At 34.2% G+C, this 25,795-nt stretch overlaps 1 protein-coding gene across 1 annotated transcript in view; it reads left to right on the top strand.

Annotated features, from left to right (window-relative positions):
- Positions 1-25,795, top strand: part of CDH2 (cadherin 2) — a 155,635-nt gene that overhangs the window by 112,226 nt on the left and 17,614 nt on the right. Inside the window, exons 3-11 of the mRNA XM_081950992.1 lie at positions 4,519-4,736; positions 6,939-7,085; positions 8,315-8,470; positions 9,388-9,532; positions 13,188-13,360; positions 16,742-16,879; positions 17,644-17,829; positions 23,173-23,429; positions 24,842-24,984. Of these exons, the coding sequence (XP_081807118.1) occupies positions 4,519-4,736; positions 6,939-7,085; positions 8,315-8,470; positions 9,388-9,532; positions 13,188-13,360; positions 16,742-16,879; positions 17,644-17,829; positions 23,173-23,429; positions 24,842-24,984 (1,563 nt within the window). The remainder of the gene's footprint in view (positions 1-4,518; positions 4,737-6,938; positions 7,086-8,314; positions 8,471-9,387; positions 9,533-13,187; positions 13,361-16,741; positions 16,880-17,643; positions 17,830-23,172; positions 23,430-24,841; positions 24,985-25,795) is intronic.

The raw sequence follows: 25,795 nt of genomic DNA, 5'->3' as shown, positions 1-25,795 counted from the left end.
ATATAAAAGGAGGCCATAGTAATAATATAATAGAAAAAAATAATGCCAGATTTGAGAAGACAATAGCAGATAGCAAATAGCAATGTCTACAAAAAAGCTGAAGAAACAATGGACCAGCTAGTTACTTACTGCAAGAAGATCAAGCAGTCTGATTACAAACAGGGAGCTGTGCTCATCTCCGTTTCTAAGCCTAAGAGCCAACTCTGTCCGAAGCAGTCTCTGTGGTAATATGGCCAGCATGACTAAACACGGAAGGCTCATAGAACACTGTTGCCTTCCCACAAAGGTGGTCCCTATTTTTCTACTTGCATTCTTTGTGTGCTTTCGAACTGCTAGGTTGGCTAGCAGTGAATACAACATGAGACAAGTTATGGGAGCTCACTCTGTTACGCAGCACTAGGGATTTGAACCGCCAAATTGCCGACCTTTCGAACAACAAGCTCAGCATCTTAGCCAATGAGCCACCGCGTCTGCTGATTACAAACAGCATCCTAACAAATGGGACATTGGAAGATCTGCGACCAAGAATTGGTGGAATCACAAAATAGAGAAAGTAATAAAAAATGAAGGGAGCTAAAGAGCTAAGGAACTTTAGAATTCAAACAATTTGAATTGTGGTTGGGATACAACATGGTAAAACAGTTAAGTGTCACTGTTATAATGGTAATTGCCTGATAAATGAAACTATTTAATTGAAGATTAGTGAAATGTACGAGATTACAAATGTATAATTATTATGAATTATTTATATAATTAGAAATATATGTACATAGTTTATTTCTTCAACTTACTGTAAATGAGATTGCATGCCATATTTTTCGGAGTATAAGATGCACCTTTTTCCCCCAAAAAAGAGGGTGAAAATCTGGGTGTGTCTTATACACTGAATGCAACATTTTTCGCCTCCCGAAACCCCGTGCCTTCACAAAAATGGACATGCAGAGGCTTTGAGAGGCCTGCAAAGTGCTCCTGGGGGCTGGGGAGAGAAAAAGGTGAACAAAAGACGGGCTGGTTTTTGGTCATTTTTTTTTTGAGGGGGTGGCAACCCCCAGGAGCACTCTACAAGCTTCCCAAAGCCTATGCATGCCGGGGTTTTGCAAAAAACTGACCTTTTTTTGTTCATTTTCTCTCCCCCCCCCCCCCAAGCCCCTAAGAGACCTCTCAAGCTGTCTGCATGTCCAGTGGGTTTGGGAGGCCTGCAGAGTGCAAAAAAAATTTTTTTTTAATTTACCTCTTCAAAATCTTGGTGTGTCTTATACTCTGGTGCATCTTATATTCCGAAAAAGTATACTCCGAAAAATACAGTACTTCACACTTTGCTCTTCAGTACTTATGGTTTGTTGTTGCACATCAGGTTTAATAAAATATAGTTAGTCCTTAACTTAACAACCACTCATTTATTGACAATTCAAAGTTATGACAATCTTTGAAAGAGAGATTTACAATCTCTCCTCAAAGTTATGACCATTTTCCACCCCATGATCATGTGATTGCAGTTCAGGCGCTTTGCAACCAAACCACGTTTCACTGCCAATTGCGTTATCCTAGGGCAGGGATAAGCAACCCGCGGCTCTAGAGCCGCATGTGGCTCTTTCATCCATCTGCTGCGGCTCCCTGTTGCCAGTCGGCACCACAATTTTGAGAGGAGCTTCCGGTTAGTGGGGGGGGGAACAGGGTGCGCCAGGAAGAGACTCTATGGCAAGGAGCAGGTTTTCCAATAAGCTCCACAATTGATAGGGTTTTCAGTTAGGACAGGTAGAGGGAAAAGACATTGTGCTAGGAAGAGACTCTGGTGGGGAAACCGGACTTCCGGTTGGCTCCAGAATTGAATAGGGGGCTTCAGGTTAGGACCATTGTGGCTCTTTGAGTGTTTAAGGTTGCCGACCCCTGTCCTAGGGGCACTTGATCACTATTTGCAACTTTTTCAGCCAGTTTCCAATAAGCAGCAGAAATTGGGGAAATGACCGCATAATTCAGTGATTTGCTTAACACTAATGGAAAAAAATGGTCAAACGGATCTGGTCAGATGATTAGGTTAATGATTACATTCCTTAGCAACCACAATTTCAATCACAATTATGAACAAAAATAGAGGACTTTGTATAATAACCCAAGGAAATTAGGGCATATAGGGTAACTGAATAAATATTTTTCCCCATTATTAGTTCACTTTTCATTATGGTTTTCATATAAGGGAAAGGGATCAGAATAACCCACAGAATTGTGGTCTCGCAAGATAAAAATAAGTAATCCTGATTTACTTACAATTACCTATTTTTAAAATGCAAGAAATATTTATATAGGTAATTTTTGGTCTGATAGCTACACTTAACATAACATCCATGGTGAAACTTTTGTATAAATATCCTATCAAAACATCATTCAACATATCATTTTTCACTAATTGGATAATTTGTTTATATGTATCCCAAGTATGTATTGAATTCTTGTTCACATAACTCACTGCATAGAACTTTTGCCTAAAATATTTCGTGTAGCTTGATCCTTCCCTCCCTGTAATTAGAAAACTAAGAATTTTTATCTTTCTATCTCTGAAGGGGCATTTCCCTTTTAAATGAGCAGCTAAATAAAAGTCCAACAATGAGTGAGGAAAATATTTAATTGCCAGAAAATTTTAAGGGCATGGGGGGGAAATGAAGGGAGTAGGGAACAATGCTATTTCAATCCCTTGACTTTACATTTCAGTACTATTTCCAAAAAAAAAAAAAAAAAACCTGCTTAATGATGTCTCTATTCAAGTAGTCTTTTTTTAATGGTTGGTCTACTCAGACTATTTGAAATTATGATGGACCCCCCCCCCAAAGATAACCTGGTTCCACGTGCACACACCAAAAATACAAACAAAAAGTTTACATTATATTGGCTTACATTTTATAATTTACCTTATTTGGGTATTCTTTATAAACATTTTTATTTTTTACTGTGATTTTTTTTTATTGCTTTCTGAGTAATGCATTTAAATTGCAAGGGCAGCTAAAGACAAATGTCACAATACCGTGAATAAAGTTTCATCCCTTTCATCGGTTTAGGAAAATAATGCCATTAATAATGACTTTCTACAAGGGGATTTTTTAATATAAAATATAACCAATAATAATAATTTAAAAGAGATTTTTTTTCTCTTAAAAGCAGAATGTTAGCTTGTTAACAGATCCAAGTTCTTTACAAACCCAATTGCTCAGCAGTGGCCTAAAAACTACCTAAATGACATGTTGCATTATCTCTCCATCTATGCATACACAATCATACACAGACAGAAATATTTTAACATGACTACTTGCTGAGAATGATTTTGCCAGGACACTGTCAGTTTTATACATTTTCAGCAAGATGCTTGAATTTTATAGCACCTAGTTGCCTCAAGAAAGAATATCAATAAGGAAGATACTAGCTAGAGACATTGTGATATCCATTTCTTAAGCTTTCTCAGATAAATTATGGAATCCAGTTAGTGATTGTCCAAATTATATTCATATATTCCTATGAGACTCCTTCAGGTCTATTAGAAGAAAACTATTAGTTTCATAATTTAAAGGGAAGGAAAGGAGGAGAAAAAGTATGTTAGCGAATGTAGTGGCATGTAATTTATATCCCAAAGGTGCTTTTTCAAGAGGCAACTGGACTTTCTGTTTTTTCTTTGAAGACATTTCCCTTCTCACTCAAGAAGTTTCTTCAGAGAGCTGAAGAAGCCTCTTGGATGAGAAGCAACACATCTTCAAAGAAATAAAAAGAAAGTCCAGTTGCCTCTTGAAAAAGCACCTTTGGATCAGCTATGACCTGGATGACAGAATCTCCATAGACCTGCCATTTATAGGTTCTGTACTTAAAGCTTTTTATATCTTTTGGTAGTTCTTGTTAGTTGGTGCTTTGACCACTATGTTGTACAGCTAGTTGCTCATAAGCAGTCATGTAAATTACTATAGATGTGGTTCTACTTTTCTCAGAATATATCGAAAAATGTTAAGGTGAATTTTCAAGATTTTTTAAATTGAGATATAATATTTGTTGAGGAAGAACAATTCTTCAAATTGAGAGAAGCAAATAAGAAATATTATTTACAACTAATAATACCCCAAAAAGTACTATATATCATTTAAAGTATTCTTATATTTTGCATTGTTCTAATCTGGGATTTGCAAATTAATGGTCCAAAGGATACCAAACCTCAGGATTTCATGTTCTAGAGCAGAAAAGGTAGAAGGCAATTGTTTCAGAAATATTTGGAGAAAAAATTGGAAAGTAATGATAAAACAATTGTTATATAATGCTTTGTTTGGTTATGAAACAAATAAAAAATTATATACTATTTAAAACTAACATTAATGTACCAGGGCTTGCATAAAACAAATCAGTAGGGAATCTTAATTAAAAATTGTGCTTTATTTTTCATACTTAAAATTAACCAACAATAAAGTTGACTTATCTACAATAATGTATTCATAATATCAGGGTTTAAAACCTTTTTCATTATAGCTGTTGTGTTTTATGTATTTGCAGTAAGATTTAGAAACTGTGAAGCAAGCAGAAAAGTCCATTTTGAAAGCAGCGCACCAGCAGATTTCAGAATTGGTGAAGATGGTGTGGTATACGCAGCTAGAAGCTTTCAGCTTTCTCCAGAACCCACAGAATTTTTCCTGTATGCCAGTGACAAAGAAACCAAGGAACAGTGGCAAGTGATCATAAAACTAGGTCTTGATCCAAAGGATACCATAAAGGTAAAATGTCTTAATATATTTTAGAAATATATGTGAGAAAGGGGTTCATAATTTATCAATTCTTTTGGAATTTGTACTTAATTTTATGTTCTAAATATTATTAATTTTCAAAATATGTTTTCCCATCATCCCATATCAGTTGTTTACATTTAAAATTTGCATTAGTACAGGAGTATATTTTTAAAAGGAAGAAATATGAATTGGAAATGTGTCTTTTAAATTTTAAATCCCTGGAAAGCACTCAATATTTATTCAAGCAGTTAAATCTAAGCAAAAAATAAATAAATAAATAAACCATTTGCTTTTCAGGCCCATCAGTCAAGTTTATAACATTGGAACTTCAGATTTACAAATGTAGCAGGAAAAGCAATTCTGGCAGAAAGTATTGGCTTTGCTTTGTGCCTCAGTAATAAAATGTTGGGGTGTGCATGTGTGTAAATTATTCATGACTCCACTGCCACTTTAGAGAAAGGAGCCTCCCTCTTGTATAAAGTGATCTCAGCCAAGCTGGAAAGAAATCTTGCACAGCCTTGTTGCCAGTAGGCATTGAATATGCACATTGTTTGGTATTCTGCTACTTGTTCTTCTAAAAAGTATACTGGATAATTTGTGTCAGTACATATGTACACAATAAAATTAACAGTTATAGGCATAAGATTACAAATATTGGAAAAAACATGGATTTGGTTCATTCATGAAATTGATTTATATTAATATCCCAACATGGAATAAAGAATGAATTTACATTTAAATAATCGAGATAGCTCCTGAACATGGACAAAGGCTTATAGTAATGAAAACTTTCATGCTGGTAATCTTGCTTTTTCCAGAGAGTTGGAATTTGCATTGGTGTTTACTGGAGTGTGACTCTCCAAACCTGTAATCATATTTATGCAGTCACCGAGCTTGCTGTTCAGCTAGGTTTTCAGCATGTTTTAACTGCCTGACCAGTACATAAGCAAGCCCAGTCTTTTAAACAAAGTCTCAAATATACCTATTTGTGTATATTTAGTATGACTTAATAAATTGCCTGAAATTTCATCTTTTTGAGGACTGTATAAATTGAAGGAGAGATACTTTAAAATTCTTGGCAGGCCAAGCAAGCTTGATTGAATGCATTTGGTTGGTGGGACAGCATAAAGTTAATTCGTTACTCTGCATTTCTAGCTCATTAGAAGTATCACCAGCTATATAGCTAGACTTGCATATGTATATAAATGCTGGGTATTGTTTCTAGGACTCTTAATTCACAACCTGGTCCTGAGCACATTCACTAAAGCTTTGTTTAAAGGTCAACATATCGATATTTCAAACAAACAAAAGTCATTTCTATTTATTTATTGATAAATTATCTTAGTGCTGCAGGTCTCCAAAATATTTCTCTATTAGATTATCTTATGTAAGGTAGTTAAGATTACTTATTTATAGTTGCTGAAAACATCTGGCTTCCATAATGTAAAAAGAAACCATTATTTTTTTCTATTCCACATTTAACTGAAAAGACCGAATATTGTTTTAAAGGATTGAAGAAATATGTCTTTCTTTGTTTTTACCATATGCATAAGCAAGCTAGCAATCTGCCAGCATCAAGAAGCAAAAGCCAGAATGCTTACAGATGCAGAGAAGAATTGTTGACACCCTGCAGAGATTAATACCTACTGTGTAAAGTGGGCCATCTACAGCATCCATCATGGCTGACATAGGTTTAAAATAATTACAACATTAATTCTATGGGATTTAATAGGGTCATAAATATTTGAGACAGTCCTTACTACTATGTATTAAACTTCCTTAGAAACTCAAATTATATTTTAGCACACCCAAGTCTAAATTTAATGTACAGTAGCACATTACCTGAAGTGTAGCTCCAACTAATGAGAAATATCTAAAGGCATACTGTTAAATTTGGAATGGTATTAACTAGGCTGCAGTTGGAACATAAAAAGTAAAAGATATAGAACTAAGATCTAATAAATTGCTTAAAACTCGTACTTACTTTCTACTAGTAGAAAACAAGGTAGGTATTATATAGGGGTTTTTTCTTATTCTACATCATGTCATTTTGTGAGTTTGGGGGTTATACATTGTCTTGGGAAATCTTTGTTCATTATGTAAATGTATTTAAATATTTGTATGCTGCTTTCTATTTGAAAAACCTTAAGCATCTAATCTGTACTAATTTTCATTATCTATAATTGCAAGGAACAAAAGAAAATGGAAGACATTGTATTTCCTAGACAGCAAAATAAACACAGCGGCCATCTGCAAAGGCAGAAGAGAGATTGGGTTATCCCTCCAATCAATTTGCCAGAAAACTCCAGAGGACCATTTCCTCAGGAATTAGTTAGGGTAAGACAGAGAACAGAACAGAAGAGTGTTGTTGAAGGAGTTTAATAATGATTTTCTTTATCAAAGAGCTGAGATGAAAACATATTCCATGTATTCTTACCAAACATGAAATCAGGTTATTAACAGGTAAAGAAAAAAATAAACCAAATATGAGAAATTTTGTTGTTCATTTTGTTTTAATGTCATTTGAAAAATGATATCATTTTTGTAAGCTTATATTATCTCCATAAATTTATGGCATTTGTAATATGATATCATATTATAGACATTCAGATTTGTGTGGGTCTCCCCTCAAATGGGTTTTAAAATAAGGATATACACATTTATTTTATATTTCCATATTTTCTATTGAATGGTTTTTGGCATGAGTCGCTTTGGATAGTAAGATGGGAGGCATATCAATTAAATAAATATTGTTTTTATATTTAAAAAATAGAAGATCAGAAAGGATTAGCCTAGGAGAACCCTACACAAGCTGTGGTCGCCCACAGAATCCTTATGTCCCGAAGAAGTAGTACAAAATGGCCAGTTGATGTGCCACTGGTTCTGTTGAGGCATAAGCAAAATTAGGATAATAGATCAATGGCAGAATGGGAGACATAATAACATAATGGAGACAGACTGGGAGAGGTTAACCTCAAGAAGATTTTCTATCACCACTACTGTTTGTTATTGCATTGATTCCTTTTTCGACAATACTGATCAAGTCAGGACATGGCTATCAAACATCAAAAACATCTTCTAGGCTATCCTACTTTAGTACTCTTTATATGGGCTGATGATGTATAGGAAAACACCATCTGGAGTAGAATCTTTGCTCAGCACTGTCTGAACATACACCCAACTATTACAATGGAGTTTCCTTGGTAGGAGCAACAATTTCCTGTTCTCTCATGCTTTGTAGCAGAACAGGCAGTTTAGTTTGTTACCATGGGTGAATTTCCTTTGATAATAATACTTGATAAATATATACAGGGCATTATGTAGATTGCAGGTGCCAGCACTACCTTTTGTATTAGTAAGAAGTCCAGTGCAGTCCACTTTTTTAAAAAGTTAGCTTGCTGATTTTTGCAAGTTAAAACAATAAGCTAGATAAGAAAATGTAAATGATTTCTATGGCTGTTTCCAAGGGCTATGTATGCATGTGCATATTGATAGATGTATTTTAAGCATCTGGTACTTCTGAATACTTTTATATTTAACAATCTCACCATCTTCTTGGTATATAGATCAGATCTGATCGTGATAAAAGCCTTTCCCTGCGATACAGCGTTACTGGTCCAGGTGCTGATCAGCCTCCAACTGGCATCTTTATCATCAATCCCATTTCAGGTCAACTATCAGTGACAAAACCATTAGATCGGGAGGAAATAGCTTCTTTTCATGTAAGTTTTTAACAAAAGAACAAAGTTTAAAATCAAAGTTCTTATCTAGAATTATTATATCAGTTTTAGATTTTAAATTATGTAAGTGGAATTACTTGCTAGTTTAACAATTCAGATTTGATTTAATGAATTAGATAAAAGAAGCAACATGAGAAACTCTATTATATTTTCTTTCAATTTCCAGTTACAAATTCAATCACATAATTTAGAAGAAATGTTTTTAATTGTGAAAGCTTTATATGAGTATTAAATGGGGACAGTTATTTCAGAAATAAATAAATACATTACCATGAAATATTTCTTTAATTGTGTAGTACATTTAAATATAAACAGCTTGGGAGATTAAATTAATTGCAGGGTGCATGGATAAATGGATTACTAGAAAAACATTTCATGTTTCATAAATATTAAAAACTGTGAAAAGTGAACGAGAAGGACATCTAAAGCAGCCCAACATGCTGTCTAATTGTTATAGTTTCTGGCAGCAGACTCCACTGATAAATTTTGCTTTGGGTGACAAAGTATTTTCTTGGGCTATCTTATAAATTAGTCTCATTTAATTATTTTCATTCTAGTATTATGATAAGAATATTTTTTCCTACCTTTAACTAATTCCTCCTTCTTTTCCTTCCTTTTTTCCACGCTTTCTCCTTCCCAGTATGACTTTTTTTTTTTGCTCAGAAATATCTTGTCTTGTTTTGCTAATTTTATGCATTATGAGGTTTTTGTAATTCAGGATATTACCTTTTAAAATCTGTTTTCAAGTGTTTGAAGCAACCAAAAGAGGATAACAAAAGAAGACAAATAAATTGTGTTGGTTGATTCTGTTTAAAATGTCCTGCCAGCAACAACAATTACCTTGTCTGTTGATACCTGTTTTGGGTTTTTCTGATTTTTAAAAAAAATATCTTTTGCAGCTAAGGGCACATGCTGTAGATGTAAACGGAAATCAGGTGGAAAATCCCATTGATATTGTTATTAATGTCATTGATATGAATGATAATAGACCTGAATTCCTACATCAGGTTTGGAATGGGACAGTCCCAGAAGGATCAAAACCAGGTAAAATATTAGAAACTTAATTAGTCATTTACGTTATACTAAATATTAAGATACATATTTTAATATTGTAGAACTTTTTAAACATTTAACTTAAATTACACAATCGAAGGAAGTATATAACAGTTAAATTGTATTTGTCTCAATAAAGAGAATTGGCCACGAGTTTTAGTTGATCGATCGCATCTGTATTGGGAAGAGATAGAGCTTGCAAAAGCTGCTTCTTAATATCCATTTTCATTGACTCAAAATAGCTTAATTCAATTCACTTGATTTGACACACGACAAATTTGTCCACAGGACAAACCAGGTCTGAATCTTTTCAGAGATCTGAAATTCCATGTTTCCTGAAATTGACAATAACAAATAAACATAGTTATTTCTGAGATAATTACTACTTTATCACAAATTTGACATAAATCAAATGATCTACTTTATGTATTCTTTCTATCATAAATATCTGTTTGGTATGCCATTATCCAATAGAATTGCAATTGCCTAGGTTTGGGGTTTTATTTATTTATTTATTTATTTGAATTTGAATTTGTCAAACAAAAATGAGAACAAGAACAAGAGAATAAAAGTACAATGACAGGGACAATAGGCACATTAGTGCACTTATGCACACACCCTCTGCTGACCACTTAAGCATGAAGTAAGGTCCATATAGTTTTATAATTTTGCAAATTTTATTTAATTGATCTTTGTTTCTGTTCCATGCTAAGTTGTAAAGATGATGATAGTGATAGTCATGGTAGTATTATGTTATATTTAGACACAGTCTACCAAATTGTTCTAGCTTGATTCGATACGTTGGACTGTCCGGTCCTTCCCAAGGATTTAGAATGACTAAATATATAATTGTAATATATTCACTGTTCAACTTAATACAACATTTTGCAATGATGTGTTATCCATTTCTGTTGTGTCCAAATACTTTCCAGACCTTTTGTTGTTATGGTTGGTCACACAGTCAACCAGATTTGGCATTTTTACCACATATTGAGTACTTTCCAAAGATCTTGTAGATGATGTTCGATGGTGTTGCTTTTTATTTTTGTTTATTACTATTATTAAAAAATTGACATTTGACTTCAAAGCGTGTGGTAACACCATCATTGTAGTATAGTAGTGAATTACACAGTACAAAGAAGCAGATTTAGAAATGGAAGGCATGTAATGTGAAAAAAAACTTTAATAACACAGTCATAACATTGGTATATTTAAGGCTTTATTATCTTATTGTAAGGTTAAAAAGGACTCTTAATATACTATTATTACCATCATGCTAAAAATATGATGATGGTTAGCCAGCGAGGGTAGAACAGTTGGCCTAAAATCATTTAGTGAGATAGTGAGAACAAAGAATTTCTTAATTGTATTTCTTCGTCTTAACTATCAAGCAATTCTTTAACTGTGTCCAGTGTATTAGCAAATAAAACTACCCATTAGTGGAACAGATTTTCTATCTTTTTGCAATAGCCTGACTAACGAATCAACTGAATCAATGATACAAGATCTTCGGGAATTGAAGGAGATGCAAAAAGAAAGTATAGATGTGAGAACTGTCTTGCTGTTTTATGCAGTTTTATCAGCCCATTGAGAAGGATAAAATTAGGCAACTTGATTGGAACTATGCTTTATTGATACAGGCTATTGTTTCAGACTCTTGAAAGTCTAATAACATTTTTCCTTTCCTCTTTCCATTATGTTTTCTCCTTTTTAAATGCATGCACATTCACTCCTACGTTAAATTTGAAAATGTATAGTCAGTCATGGCAATAGACAGTAAGATTAAGTTAGATTGGGACTAGGGAAACCATATTCCGCCATGGAAATACCCAAGGAGGCTTTGGGTCAATTATTTTGTCTTGAATCAATCAATCTTACAGTTGTGAGTAAAAAACGGAAAGAGTGAATTATATTTATGTCTTCAGCTTTTAGAATAACATTTGGATAGAAATCTAACAAACCAGTACATTGCTTTAGCATATGTATGTAGAATATGTATTTAGCATAGAGATGTAGAATATACATGTAGATCTGGACATTTACCGTATTTTTCGGAGTATAAGATGCACCTTTTTCCCCTCAAAAAAGACGCTGAAAATTTGGGTGCATATTATACACTGAATACAGCATTTTTTGCCTCCCAACACCCCATCCCCTTCATCAAAATGGCCGTGCATAGCCTTTAGGAGCCTTGCAGAGTGTTCCTGAGGGCTGGGGAGCCCAGAAATGACCGAAAAACATGCCATTTTTTGCTCAATTTTGTCCCTCTCCAGCTCCCAGAAACACTCTATAAGCCTCCTAAATGCTATTTTTGCTCATCTGGGGGGACCACCCCCAGGAGCACACTACAAGCCTCCCAAAGCCTATGAATGCCGGGTTTACCATTTTTTGCTCATTGGGGGGGCAGCCCCTAGGAGCACTTTGCAGGCTTCTCAAACTCTCTTCATGTCTCATTTTTTACAAAAAATGAAGTGTGCAGACGATTTGAGAGGTCTGCAGAGTGCAAAAACTTTTTTTGTAATTTGCCTCTTCAAAATCTTGGTGCATCTTATACTCCAAAAAATATGGTATTTAAACTTAATTTCTTGTAATTTTCTGGGATGCTATATTGTCCAGAAAACATATTAGCAACTTCAACATTTAAAAAACTCAAAATCACTGTTTGAGTACTTAAATTTGGGGTTTGGATCCTAAGGAAAAATTGAATTAAAGAAAACTAAGACATATATATGCTTCATACTACAGTACAAACAGAATGTTTCTTTAAACTTCAATAGACAAATTGTATGTCTGAGTGGATGGTAAAATTATATTAGCAGGGAAATTTAAAAGCATGATTTATAGTAAGCAAGTAGATACAAACAGAATCTGTACAATTACACAAGTCTGTTTCTGACTTATATAAGATAATTTTTTATCAACAACTTGGAGGAATAATTTATGGTTTATGTACACAGTATATTCTGATGGATATTAAGCAAAAAAGGGATTGTTCATTTTTTTCAAATGTGATGGTAGATATTCCAGTGATTTAATGTGGATTTTAATAGAGTTTGATGGGGGGTTTTCTCCTTCAGTATGTCAGGCTTCATTTGAAATTTTATGCTGAATAAATGTTTGCTCTCCTATCCTTTATTTCTCAGTCCTGGATCATGGTCAAATTTGTCCTGTGTACACTCGAGGTTACATCCTCTTTTAATTACCAGTAGTATATTCTTTCATGGGTTTTTTTAAACAACAGATTATATTTCATCACATGCCAACACCTCTTATTGCTTCAAAAATCTGCCCTTTAAATGGTCATTTCTATGACCCTGTAGGTTGACTTAACAGGCATTGTCTTACTATATTACTGGGATTCATTTTCTATAAACTAGGTCAAAGAAGAAACAATTTAAACATAATACTTTACTTTTGCTTTTGCAGTAGGTGAATTTTAGAAACTCATTTATTATTTATTAATAAGGAATTTCTTAACAATTCCTTATTAATTACGTGTCTCAGGAAAAATGCTTGAGTTGAAGGAATATGATGTGCTTTGTCAGAGGAAGTAAACATTTAAACTAAGGTTGATGCTTCAAAGTGCCTTAGTAAGATCCAAGTAAAGTGTTTGTTTAACTCAGAGGATTATTGGATCTTTCATTAGGCACCTATGTGATGACTGTCACTGCTATTGATGCTGATGATCCCAACGCTTTGAATGGAATGCTGAGATACAGAATCTTGTCACAAGCCCCAAGCACCCCTTCTCCAAATATGTTTACAATCAACAATGAAACAGGTGACATTATCACAGTTGCAGCTGGACTTGACAGAGAGGTGAGAAAGACTGGCATCACACATTTTAAATTTGTTTGTCTTAGATGAGTAACTGATTATGAAGGTTGAAAAAATAATTGCAATTTCATTTCCTTCTCCTCCCTCTCAATATAAATATAGATATTTTAATTTTAGCTTCTTTCTGGCTTCTGTTTTCATCTTAGGAAAAACAATTCATATGATGAGCTTGACTACTTTTTTGAACCTGTGATTCTCTGGAATCACTCAGAATCATGCACTGATTTTGTGTAACAAATTGCCCAAGATACAGTACATCACTCCCACCATCCTTTTGTGTGCATGTATGGAAAACTAAAGAAATCATGTACAATAACTTTTATGTGTTTTTATTAAAGAAACCACCATTGTATAGCTAAATGAGAAAAAAGTACCCATATCCCCATAACAAGCAGGACTATCTCCCCCAACCTCCATAACTGAGATCATATTACCATTCATCTCTCTTCTCCCACAGAAATAAAAAATAATCTTCAGAAGACAAAAAATTGTAACTCACTGCTCATTCATCAATCATTTTGTATATCTGAAACCAATCACACCGGGCAATAAATAATCATAAAAGCAATTGAAGTAGTTAAAACACAATACAAAAAATAATGCAAATAGCAAGAGATATTATAACTTCTTGGTGTAAACATAACTAGGAAATAGAGCCCCTTACACAATTTGGGAACCTATGCCCAGGCATGTAGCCAACAGGTTCAGGACCATCCTAATTCAGAGAGGAGGTTGTTCCAGGTGCAGAGATTATGATAGAAAAGGCATGTCTCCCAATCCTTGCCAGTTGACATTCTTGGCTGATGGGGCCTGGATTATGCCCATGGATTGGACAGGTGGAAGCAAGTAGAGGAGCAGGGACCCTCAATTAACTAAGTCCCAAGTCATGAAGGGCTTTAAAAGTGACAAGCATCTTGAATTGCACCCAATTCTGTCAACCAGTATAACCCATGAAGATAATAGAACACGGGTCTCAAACTTGATCATGTCACGTGACATATTGCGACTTTTTTGCTTTTGTGGAGCTGGGGTGGATGTGGCCTGTGCATGATACATCCAACCGGTGGGCCACAATTTTGACAGGCCTGTGATAGAATAATCAATTTAAATGTTTAAATTTAAAAGAGTTATTTAAATAACCTGGTTTCCCTTAAATATAGGTGCTCAGTGGAACATTTTGAAAAACTTTCTCTGTATAAAAAAAGTAACATTTTTTTTTTACAGAGACTGGACCTTGTGGAGGGTGGGGTGGCGGAGATGAGGGGGGGGTGGAGGCGGTGCAGAAGGGAAACAAAGAACTTGATACCCAACAAATGAAAACAGAATTTGAGAGAATGTCCTTTTATCTTAGATTTCAAAATGTGATGGAAGCAGATGATGAAAACATAAGGGACATCATGATAAACATTTTGGCTGAATATACCCACAAAGAAAAACAACAGATGGAATGGGAGATAGATCTGGTTTATAGAGTGAATTCAGCTTATGCCAGAACACACAATGTACCCAGGGAGGTACATATTAAATTTCTTAGAAAAAGCACAAGAGACGAAATTCTGGGTGTACAAAGGGGGCAAGCCCTGACATACCATGATAGGGAAATAACTATCTTGAAGCAGATCCCCAAGAAAGTTAGGGAAAAAAGGAAAAATTATTCGCAATTAGCGAATAAGTTATACCAGAAGGGGGTGTGGTTTAGATGGTTGATGCCTGAAGGTATGTTAATATTCTGGGAGGAGACAAGAATTAGAATTAATACACCCATAGAGGGACAGGCCTTTATGGAAAAAAACAAAATACACCTAGAAAAAACAGAAGATCATACAACGGATATGCAGGACACGGGAGGGGCCGGAGCTCTGCCAGCGGGGGGAGATGGGGCAATACCAAGAAAGCTCAGATCACAAAAATGAATAAGAAAATCTCTTTGACATAAACTGACCGAAAGTATTAATGGAATTAACATATGGACTATATACTACTATGTATCAAATTGATTGAAAGTACCAATGGAATTAATATGCTGACTATATATGACTATGTATTAATGATTTTTACCCAGATGTATACTATGAGTTTGGAGGGAGGGGGCGCCTACCACACTTTGCAACTGCCAAAATTTGTATACTTTCCCACTACCTTTTCCCTTGCAAATTTTAAAAAAACCAATAAAACTTTGTTTAAAAAAAAAGTAACATTTTTTAATGTTACTTCAAGAAATGAAATATGTGAAAACATCATTATAAAAAGTTGATTCTCCAGGAATGGTATTTTTCTTATAAATATATAACATTTTTAGCTACATCAATAAACTACTTGTGACCATAACATTGTAAGGCAACATCGAAAAGCCCTATCTTTATTACTTTTCTTCTTGGAAGATGGTGAACTTTATGTATTAATATATCTGTATCAGCCCAAAAAGTACTAAAATGCCTAATCCTATTTTAAAATTTTGGGGAAAAGAATGTTTCTTTTATAACCAATGATGTCTCATATCAGATACATTACCAAGAAGTCACAGGTATCTATATCGTAACATTAATTATTAATCAATTTGAAATAATGAATAAAATGTATGAATTATTTTCAAACAATTCAATTCCTAAAGCAAGAGAAATCCTCTTCTTAGGGAAGAATGCATTCCTCTGCCTTTGGCTTCATTCCAACCCGGCTTTAAGACTTTTCTCACCACCGAAGGCTCTTTTTTGACAAAGCAAAAAAAAAGCTAGCTGTGCTATTGACAAAGAAGAGCTATCTGGTTCCTAATGTTTAACATTAATGAAATAATTTAGTTTGGGCTTCTCTTTTAGGGACTAGTTTCTGTTATCCTTGCCTCCACTGGTTTCCATAGTGATGTGGAGAAGTTGTTGCCACCGTTACCTTCCAGTTTCCCCTCACCACAAAGCCTTGGCATTTTGAATCATTTGCCAAGAATGTGCCCTCTCATGCTTAGTTCTTATGAGCCTTTAAAAAAAAAAAGATAATAAAACCCAGTCTACTTTAGTTTTGACTGTTGCACAGCATTTGCGTTTTTAAAAATGAAAAATATATTTTCAAAAAGGGCTCTTCAATTGATTATTGCCTGCTATCAAAAAAATCTACTCTTAGATATAGTTCTCCCCACTTGAAAACTACCAAATACAGCAAGAAAGCCGTGCTTTTGAAATGTAGTGTTGCTCATTCTTCTTGATTAGTGCAAGTCCAATCTCAGTTTAAGTGACATTAATAAGAAGGAACAATGTGATAAATTCACTGCATCACAAAAAAATACTTTATTGAATATTTGCTATTCCCTTGGAATGCTGGCTTTATCTGTAACTGCTCTTGATGTCATCTTGTGATGATGCTTTTTTTTTTTAGAAAGTACAACAGTATACATTAATAATTCAAGCTACAGATATGGAAGGAAATCCATCATACGGTCTTTCAAATACGGCAACTGCTATCATCACAGTGACAGATATCAATGACAATCCGCCAGAGTTCACTGCCATGATTGTAAGTATGCAGTAAAGAAAAGAGATGTAGAATGGGAATAGTTCTTACTTGCTTGCTTAGCAAACTAAATGCATTGAGTATGTTTCTAACTTATGAGAACTTCAACTCCATCTTCTCTACATCAATGGAGCCAAGCCTTATTTCAGTGCAATTCTCTGACTTTAATAAGATAGTATTCACCATTATCACACTATAATTTTGAATGAATATATAGATATAGAGTGTGTGTGTGTGTGTCAGAAGCAGCATTACATACAGAAAGAGTTACTGAATTAAATTTATATATTGTTTACTGAAATAATTCATTGTATATTAAATGATTTTTTGTTTTCTCTTGGCTCTACCAACTTTTTGTGATCAAATGTGACTTTCAGTCTGAAAAATCAGGATCACTTGCCATCTAGAGCACCAAATAAGGAAATGACAGCTCAATTATAGTGTTTGCCTGATGAACAGAAGCAGATGTTTGTTTATTTATTTTAGTTCTCTGTCTTGAGTTACAATCCATGATACCTAGGAATTCTAGAATTGCAATCTTCCTTATCTGGCCAAGCTCAGGAAGGCTGATCTAGCTCATTAGAGTCAGACAGACATTCCTTCTTTTAAAATATTAACTAATGTTCCCAAGCACAGTTTTCTCAATGAAGGTAATAATTTAGGAACATGAAAGGTCTTCAATGCTTCAACAGAGAAACAGTGTGATAATATTTCAGGGATACCAAGCTGACATCTTGTACATAAGTATGTGTGCTTTATATTTTTAGTTCTATGGTGAAGTTCCTGAAAACAGAGTGGATGTTATAGTAGCTAATTTAACTGTGACAGATAAAGATCAACCACACACGCCTGCTTGGAATGCAGTATACAGAATGACAAGTGGCGATCCTTCAGGCCGGTTTACCATTCTTACTGATCCAAATAGCAATGACGGGTTGGTAACTGTTGTGAAGGTATGTATTTGCCAAGTTAAGCATGACTACTGAACTAGCTCCAGTTGTTAAATGAGGAAAGCAAATTAAGGGTAGATTTCTATAAATAAAAATATTTTGAAATGGTAAAATGGTTTATCTGTTTAAAGCCTTAGTATATGCACTTGTAGTACTAATCTACAATGGTTGTGTTTAAAGAACCTAGCTAATTTGTTCAAAGGAACATATTCCACAGTATATATCATAATTACTATATTAAAAATTGAAATACTAAATTGTTTGATGTTTAACTTTATTTGTTCTTTTCCAAATTGACTAAATAATATTTTCAAACTAAAAACAACTTTGACACTTCTGTGAAATATATTTAATTAAATATTATTACAATGAAACTTTATCTACTTTATATGTGTAATTCAGAAAGGTAGTTTAGGATTGTTTCTACATGGAAGAAAATGGCCAAATTGAACTATTTCAAATCTACATATTAATAAATCTGGTGTGTTTTGTGTTGCATATTTTTTAATTTGCAACAAATGGACTACATCAAGGATTTTCAAAAAAAATTAAGCCACAAAACCTATTAATTAAAAAATACAAAAAACTAGAATCTAGAAAATGGCATCCATGTCTATTTTTACCATTTTTGTTATACTTTAGAAAAATGGCTAAGGATAACCTTGTATTCAAGTGAATTTTTAAATTTAATATAAAGTCGAGTGGCTATTAAGAACTAAACACATAGCAAAACACATAGCTAGCAGCCAATTGTTGTCAATCAACAATTAACATAACAATCTCACAGGTTCTAACAATCCAACTCCTACACTTAGACACGCAACTATATCTTCATAGCTTTGCCATTGTCTTGCCTGATCAAGACTCATATAATCTAGGGTGTAAGCACCACTAAGAAAAGACTATTTTCCTGAGTTTTCACAGAAAGAAATTTCTTAACCAACAGGACCAGTAGTATGCCTCTCCTGCCAAATCTAATGGGAAAGGTAGAAGTGTTTGGGAACAAGCAAATAACCCAACTTAATGCTGTGAAGGGCTTTCTGCTGACCACCAGCATCTTGAGTTGAACCCAGAAACATACCAGTAGTCAATTCTGCTCCCATAAGAGAGGTGTTACCCTGAAGAGTGCTTATAACTTATCACAGCACCACATTTTTGAACCAGCTAGAATTCCCAGAGGCTCTTCGGGAGCAACGGAATGTAAACACACATTGCAGTAATCCACTTGAGAGTTGACTAAGGCATGATTGTGTGCAGAGTCCTTGACTAGGAATAGATACAATTGGCATATAATATGAAGTTGTGCAAAAAAGCTGTCGACAGGTATCACCCGTTCTTGAAAAGGGGGCCTTCAATTTGTGCATTGGTTCTGCTTGAATTAATTTAGCCCAATCTGGATTAAATGATAGAAAGTACCAAGAACCAGAGCCATGTAGTTGTGCTAGGGTTGAGTAAAAGCCTATTTTTCCCCATTCAAACTCCCACAGTCTCCACTTACCAAGAAACCCTCCATTGCATCAGTTAGTTGGATTAGTGGAATTATAATGTGATATATTTTATATCTCATCCAACAGCTATATATGTCATTGATACTATATACACTAGGGTTCCACATAACATAGTTTGAAAAACCTGAATTAGATCACAATATTTAATTTATAAATGGCAGAATTCTGATTGAGAACAGTAGATTTTAATCTATTTGTTATTTTATGAGTCTGACTTGACTTGCAGTTGCTAAAACTAATTGCATTATGTGTAGCCAATTATGTTATTTAGGATCAAACTATATGTGCAAGCAGCACATCAATTTGTTTTAAAATCTCCTAGTGAATATAAATCTGCAAGTACAAACACAATTTAAGAGAAAAATAGTGGCATCATATGGAGAATTGGATCAATTATCTCTGCAATATGAACTTCCCATAGTCTTTTTTCTTTCTTTTTCCCCTGTTTGGGATCATTGCTATTACCAAGCTTGCATTTGAAGTGAAAATGAAGTTTAAGAGATGGGCTTCAAAGTAGTCTCGTGATGGCTTATTATGTTTTTAAAATCATTCTCATCATCAGTGCCAAACTTACATTTAAACAAATACAACATTTATGAAGATAGCCACATTACAAGTATTCAGTACCTTAGTGGGAAGTTTTCATGTTCATTAATTTAGTTCGCAATAATAGATTCAACCCTGAAGCTGAAAAGCAGCATTCATACAGTATACCACAACTGTATTTGTAAGGTGATTCGGTTTATGCATATCCAATAATGATAGGGTGATAAACAATCCTTCGTGTTATTCTTCATGACATGCAGTTGTTGCTCAGGCCACATTTCTAGTTTGGTAAATTAAAAATGATAGATTTTATAGATATTTTAATCGCTTTCAGTACACATACTAGACTTCATTTCCTTGCATGAAAGATTCCCAAGCACTCAAATCAAAGTGAAATTAAACTATAGTTTCAGTATTGTAGAATATACAACAAAATAATCTAGAAATATGAAGAGTGGTTCTCTTACTCTTCATACTAGTATGAAGAGTAAGAGAACCACTCTTCATATTTCTAGATTATTTTGTTGTATATTTCCAAAAGTATAACATTTTCATAAGAAGTACATGATGATGTACTTTATATTCATGCATAAATGAACCACTCAAAACTAAAAAGGTCTGAAATGGAAAACAAAACAGAAGAGCTAAAATTGAACTAAATCTCTGTAAAGAGGATGAAATGAAAGGCTCAAAAATATAATCTATTTGAAGCAGCTCAGTTTGCTTCAAATTAAATTCTTTTAGACCTGTCAGAATACAAGCAAGAAAAAAATGAAGGTAAAACTGGATAAATAAATGTGGAAGAATTCCCCAGAGAAGCACTAAGCCCTTATTAGCTCTAATACAGTGTAATTATTCCTGAAGGGGTTATATTTTATTTGGTAAGCAATCCCTCACTCCATGAAAACGGTATCTGAATTTGACAGCATAAAGAGCTAAAATATGAAATATGGTTGTGATTCTTCAGCTCCGGATACTACTAATAATCTTTTAAACATTGATATACTGGTAGAAGTTGCCCTAACTACTATGAGATATTGAAAATCATATGGAGGAAAAAATTAGAGAGGTTTTTTCTTTTCTTTTTCATGCTGCAATACTTCCAAATACCAGAACCATCAACAAAATTTCCGGAGGTCAAACAAAAGCTTACGAACTATGCCTAATAAAAGATACGTAATCTGTTCACATTTCTGGTTGTCCAAGGACTTATAGCTTATGTCGTGTGTGTGTGTGTGTGTGTGCGTGTGCGTGTATGTATGTGTGTGTTGTATTTGTGCTGATAAATAAATAAAGGGAGACTAGTATAGATCTATTTCAAGCTATTTAGCTCTCATCAGCTAGCCATACCCTTACTGGGAATCGAACCAGGGCTGTATTGCATATTAGGCCGGTGTAATTGCCACTAAGCCACAGGCTCTCTTCCTTATCAGCTAGGCCAGGGAAATATTTGGGCATACCAGGGGTTGTAACACAAATACGTTTGTGTGTGTGTGTGTGTGTGTGTGTGTGTTACATATATATTTACTCCTGTCTATCTAATTCCAATTCTCAACTTCTATTGCTGATTATATGATGGAGATTATAGATCTTCAGGGCCATTTCTGCAGTTTCAGTGAACACATAAAATATGTGAGAATGGCTTCCATAGGAGATAGTTGAGATAGGGAGCAAGTAAGTATGCATTGTGACCACAATGAAGCTGCTTCTTATTTAGTTGCTTAAGGGCAGAGCTTACATTGTAATGTTATGATACGTACTTCAAGACTTTAGTTTTGATAGAGATTAGTGTGGACCAAATCTAAAATTAATAATTTTGGCAGATCCATTTTGAGCTGCTCTTATTCAACACATATTAATAACAACAATAACTGTTCACAACCATCATGAAATTAAATATAATGGTTTGTTATTTATGCCATATATATAATGTATAATAAAAAATGCCCCTCAAAATATCTAATATAAAATACTTTTGTTACTAAAACACTGAAATACAATATAAATAATTTTATAAGTGCAAAATAGCAGTTAGATAATTCAACCATAAACAAATTCAATTAACTTTAATCAGATTAAAAAAACAGAATCACAGGGGGGCTATTAAAAATTCAAAACACATTAAAATTGTTCCGAATTAGATAAAGTAGCATCCAACCAACATGCAATTTTCCAAAATACACATTACAAATATCCTCATATGTATCTTCCAGCTGCCCTTTGAAAGATGCTGACTATATACCATACTTAAAGTGCAATAAAAACAGTTTCATGTGGAATGAAGCAGTCTTTCTCAAACTAGAAAGAAATTCCAGAAGCCGTTGAAAATAACTGTAAATTAAAATAAATTAGTTCATAGAAAAGAATATTAGAGACTACTCTTGTCTTTGCATGTTGTTCCAATTAGCAGATTTCTATTTGTATACCCTCTGTTATATTCTCTGTTCAAATTATACATATGTTTTTATGACACTTTAGAATGTATGATACAGCCATACTGATTTGCAAAATGAAATACACAAAGTAAAATTATTTTAAATTAACTAGACATTCCAGTAAGCAAATGGAGAATGGTGTCTCTATTTGTAATGCACCCAACTTCTGTCCAAACTAAAAGTTGTGAACCCACCACTTACTACTTGTGAAGTCAGTTTTTAAACAGCCTGCACAAAGTATCTGCTTAAAGATAGTTGAAATATTTATTTCACTTGTATTGCATAAGACCCAACGCAATACTGAGGCAGTTTGAGTATGCTGTGGGTCAAAAAGTGTCATACTCTTCAAAATAAAAATAAAATAGTATGAGTAAACACTGAATTATTGTAAAGGGAATCAGATTAGTTTAGGTTTTGATTGGTTTACTGATTGATTGGTTAATCATGTCTCCCCTAGCATAGTATAAAAATTAAAAATGCAAGCTACTAGAGATCTCTTTCATGCAAGGGAGTTTGGAAGAATAAGTCATAATAGGTCTAAATCAGGGGTGTCAAAGTGGCAGCCTATGGGCCGGATGTGCAGGCGAAGTCCACTGCAGCTCTGCAAATAGGAACAATGGAAGGTTACGTGACGCAGTGAGTTTGACACCCTTGTTCTAGAGGATAATAACAATTTCAAAAATGAGGAAGATGTGTTTGTATAATAGTAATAACAAGACTTTCATATAGTTTGTTTCTTCCAGTTGCAGATCTTCAAGAATCTTTAAATAAGTATTTCTATAATATTACAACTTCTCTTATATGTTGGTTTTTTGTGTACCCTATGACTAACTTATATTGTATTTTGCTTTTGCCAGCCTATTGATTTTGAGAGCAATAGGAAGTTTGTACTGACCGTAGCTGCAGAAAACCAAGTGCCTTTGGCAAAAGGAATACAGCATCCTCCTCAGTCGACAGCCACTGTATCCATTACAGTTATTGATGTGAATGAAAGCCCAACTTTTGTCCCAGTCACAAAGCTTATACGTCAGGAGGAAGGGATTCTTCCTGGGGCTGTTTTAACATCATTCACAGCTCAGGATCCAGATCGTTACATGCAACAGACTACTTTAAGGTAACACATAATTGCCTTCACTCTTTGGTTGCCTATAAGAAATGACTCCCTCCTTTGTTCCTTTGCATGCAGGAATAATTGGAAGGTTGTTTAAAGAGTGTTCTTCATCTAAATTTCTATGATTTACAGATTTTATGCATCTACACATGCAGTGTTCTAGTGGTTAAAATTATATGGTGCAAGCATGTCTACCACATTAACACAGCTTTGCCCAAATACTTCCAATTTGTTTTTGACTGAAATAGAATTAGTATTTTTATCCTCAAACTGATCTTCCAGTTTATCAAAAAAAAAAATCTACTACTCTTCCTAAATTCTACCTGTCTGTGTTTTGTACTAACTGAGTGAGTTTCTGCAACTGTCATTCTCTTATTCTCAAAACTCTTCTTTCCCCCACAGCGTCCCTTCAGAGTAGCTTCATATCAGAGTGGCAGTCTGGCATGGTCTGTTACCTTAAATTCAGTGTCTTGCCCTTGGTCATTTAGACCCACATTTGCTGAGCTCTCTTGCCAGTTGATCTGGAAAACTGTGCAGTATAAAAATAACTTCCTTTTCTCACTTTTCATTGATACAGTAATTTCCTTTCCTTCCACTAATAATTTTGGCCTTCCATTTGAATTGAGAAATTGTCATTGTCCAATACTGGACTAGATCAGTTTTCCTAGTGTAATGCAGCCTTTGAAAAAATTGCTCTGCCTTTCATCTCCAGACTCTCATCCATTAGCCTGTTTGACTGTCTTTCTATGCTACCTTGTAGCTTAGAAATATCAAAAAGTATTATGTATTTTTTTTGTTAATATACAGCAAATATATAAATATGAAAAAATATTCAATAATGCACATTATTTTGCTTTATTGTATGAATATTTTGTTCAGAAAGGCACCTTTTGTAAAAACAAGAGTTTGTCAGGTACAATTTTTTTTTTCTGACCTTCCTGCTGATGATTTGTTTGACCATCTAATACAATAGTAGAGTTGGAAGGGACCTTGGAGGTCTTCTAGTCCAACCCCTTGCCTAGGCAGGAAACCCTATACCGTTTCAGACAAATAGCTATCCAACATCTTCTTAAAGACTTCCAGTGTTGGGGCATTCACAACTTCTGGAGGCAAGCTGTTCCACTGATTAATTGTTCTCACTGTCAGGAAATTTCTCCTCAGTTCTAAGTTGCTTCTCTCCTTGATTAGTTTCCACCCATTGCTTCTTGTTCTACCCTCAGGTGCTTTGGAGAATAGTTTGACTCCCTCTTCTTTGTGGCAACTCCTGAGATATTGGAACAATGCTATCATGTCTCCCCTAGTCCTTCTTTCTCTTAAGCTAAACATACCCAGTTCCTGCAACCGTTCTTCATATGTTTTAGTCTCCAGTCCCCTAATCTAATGTTAATATAGTGCTTTATATCAATTTTTTGCAGGTATTCAAAACTTTCAGATCCAGCCAATTGGTTGAAGATTGATCCAATTAATGGTCAAATAACAACAACTAGTATTCTGGACAGAGAATCACCACATGTGAAAAATAATATGTATAATGCTACTTTCCTTGCCACCGACAGTGGTATGTGATTAATTCCAAAGGCCTGTCATTTGTATTTTTGAGTGCCATGAATATCATCAGCAAAACAAGGATATGAAATACTGATATAAATACTGTGTTATAATCACAACAGTTATTTTCAACAATAAAGTATAAGAGAAATTATCTGGGTATAGGTATTTTTATAGAGAAACTCCTGAAAAGGAGTTATTTACTACTCTGACATCAATACTATTAGTAATTGAAAAGTTGAGAGCTAAGGGCCAGGATATCCTGGCACTGTCCATTGATCCGGATACCAAGGACTCCTGAGGTTGGAGTTTTCCCATTAAAAAAAAAAAAGTATGACTAAGAGGGAATCTGTCCATTCCCCTGTGTTTGCTAGGAAAGATGCTGCCTTTCCAGTCTCAGTTCAGTTTTTAGATCATGAACTTGAAAATAAGCATATGCATTTTTTTGATTCATTGTACCTAGTTTACAAATGGGTTAAACAACCCAATTTACTCCTAACCCCCTCCCAAAACAATATTTTCATGTGTAAAGTCTTCCTATGGAACTTTTGATTTTTATTATTATGTTCTTTGCCATTGTCTGCCTCCTGTCTTTATATTATTTATCTAGTAGCATATGATTTCTGTTGTTAAGGTTATCAAATAACTATCATAATTTTATGCTTAACATCAATGAGCTATTTTACCTCATTAGAATTTAGAGATACTAGAACATCTGGCAAACACCATGAGTCATTTTTGTGAGGAAACTTTTAAATATAAAACAGAAAATATTGTTGACTCAGGAAAAAATTTTAACTAGAGGTGAAGGATTCTTAAAT

Source organism: Natrix helvetica (genome assembly GCF_964273705.1).
Source record: "Natrix helvetica genome assembly, chromosome: 4".
NCBI lineage: Eukaryota > Metazoa > Chordata > Lepidosauria > Squamata > Natricidae > Natrix > Natrix helvetica.
This window is presented reverse-complemented; position numbering and strand designations above follow the sequence as displayed.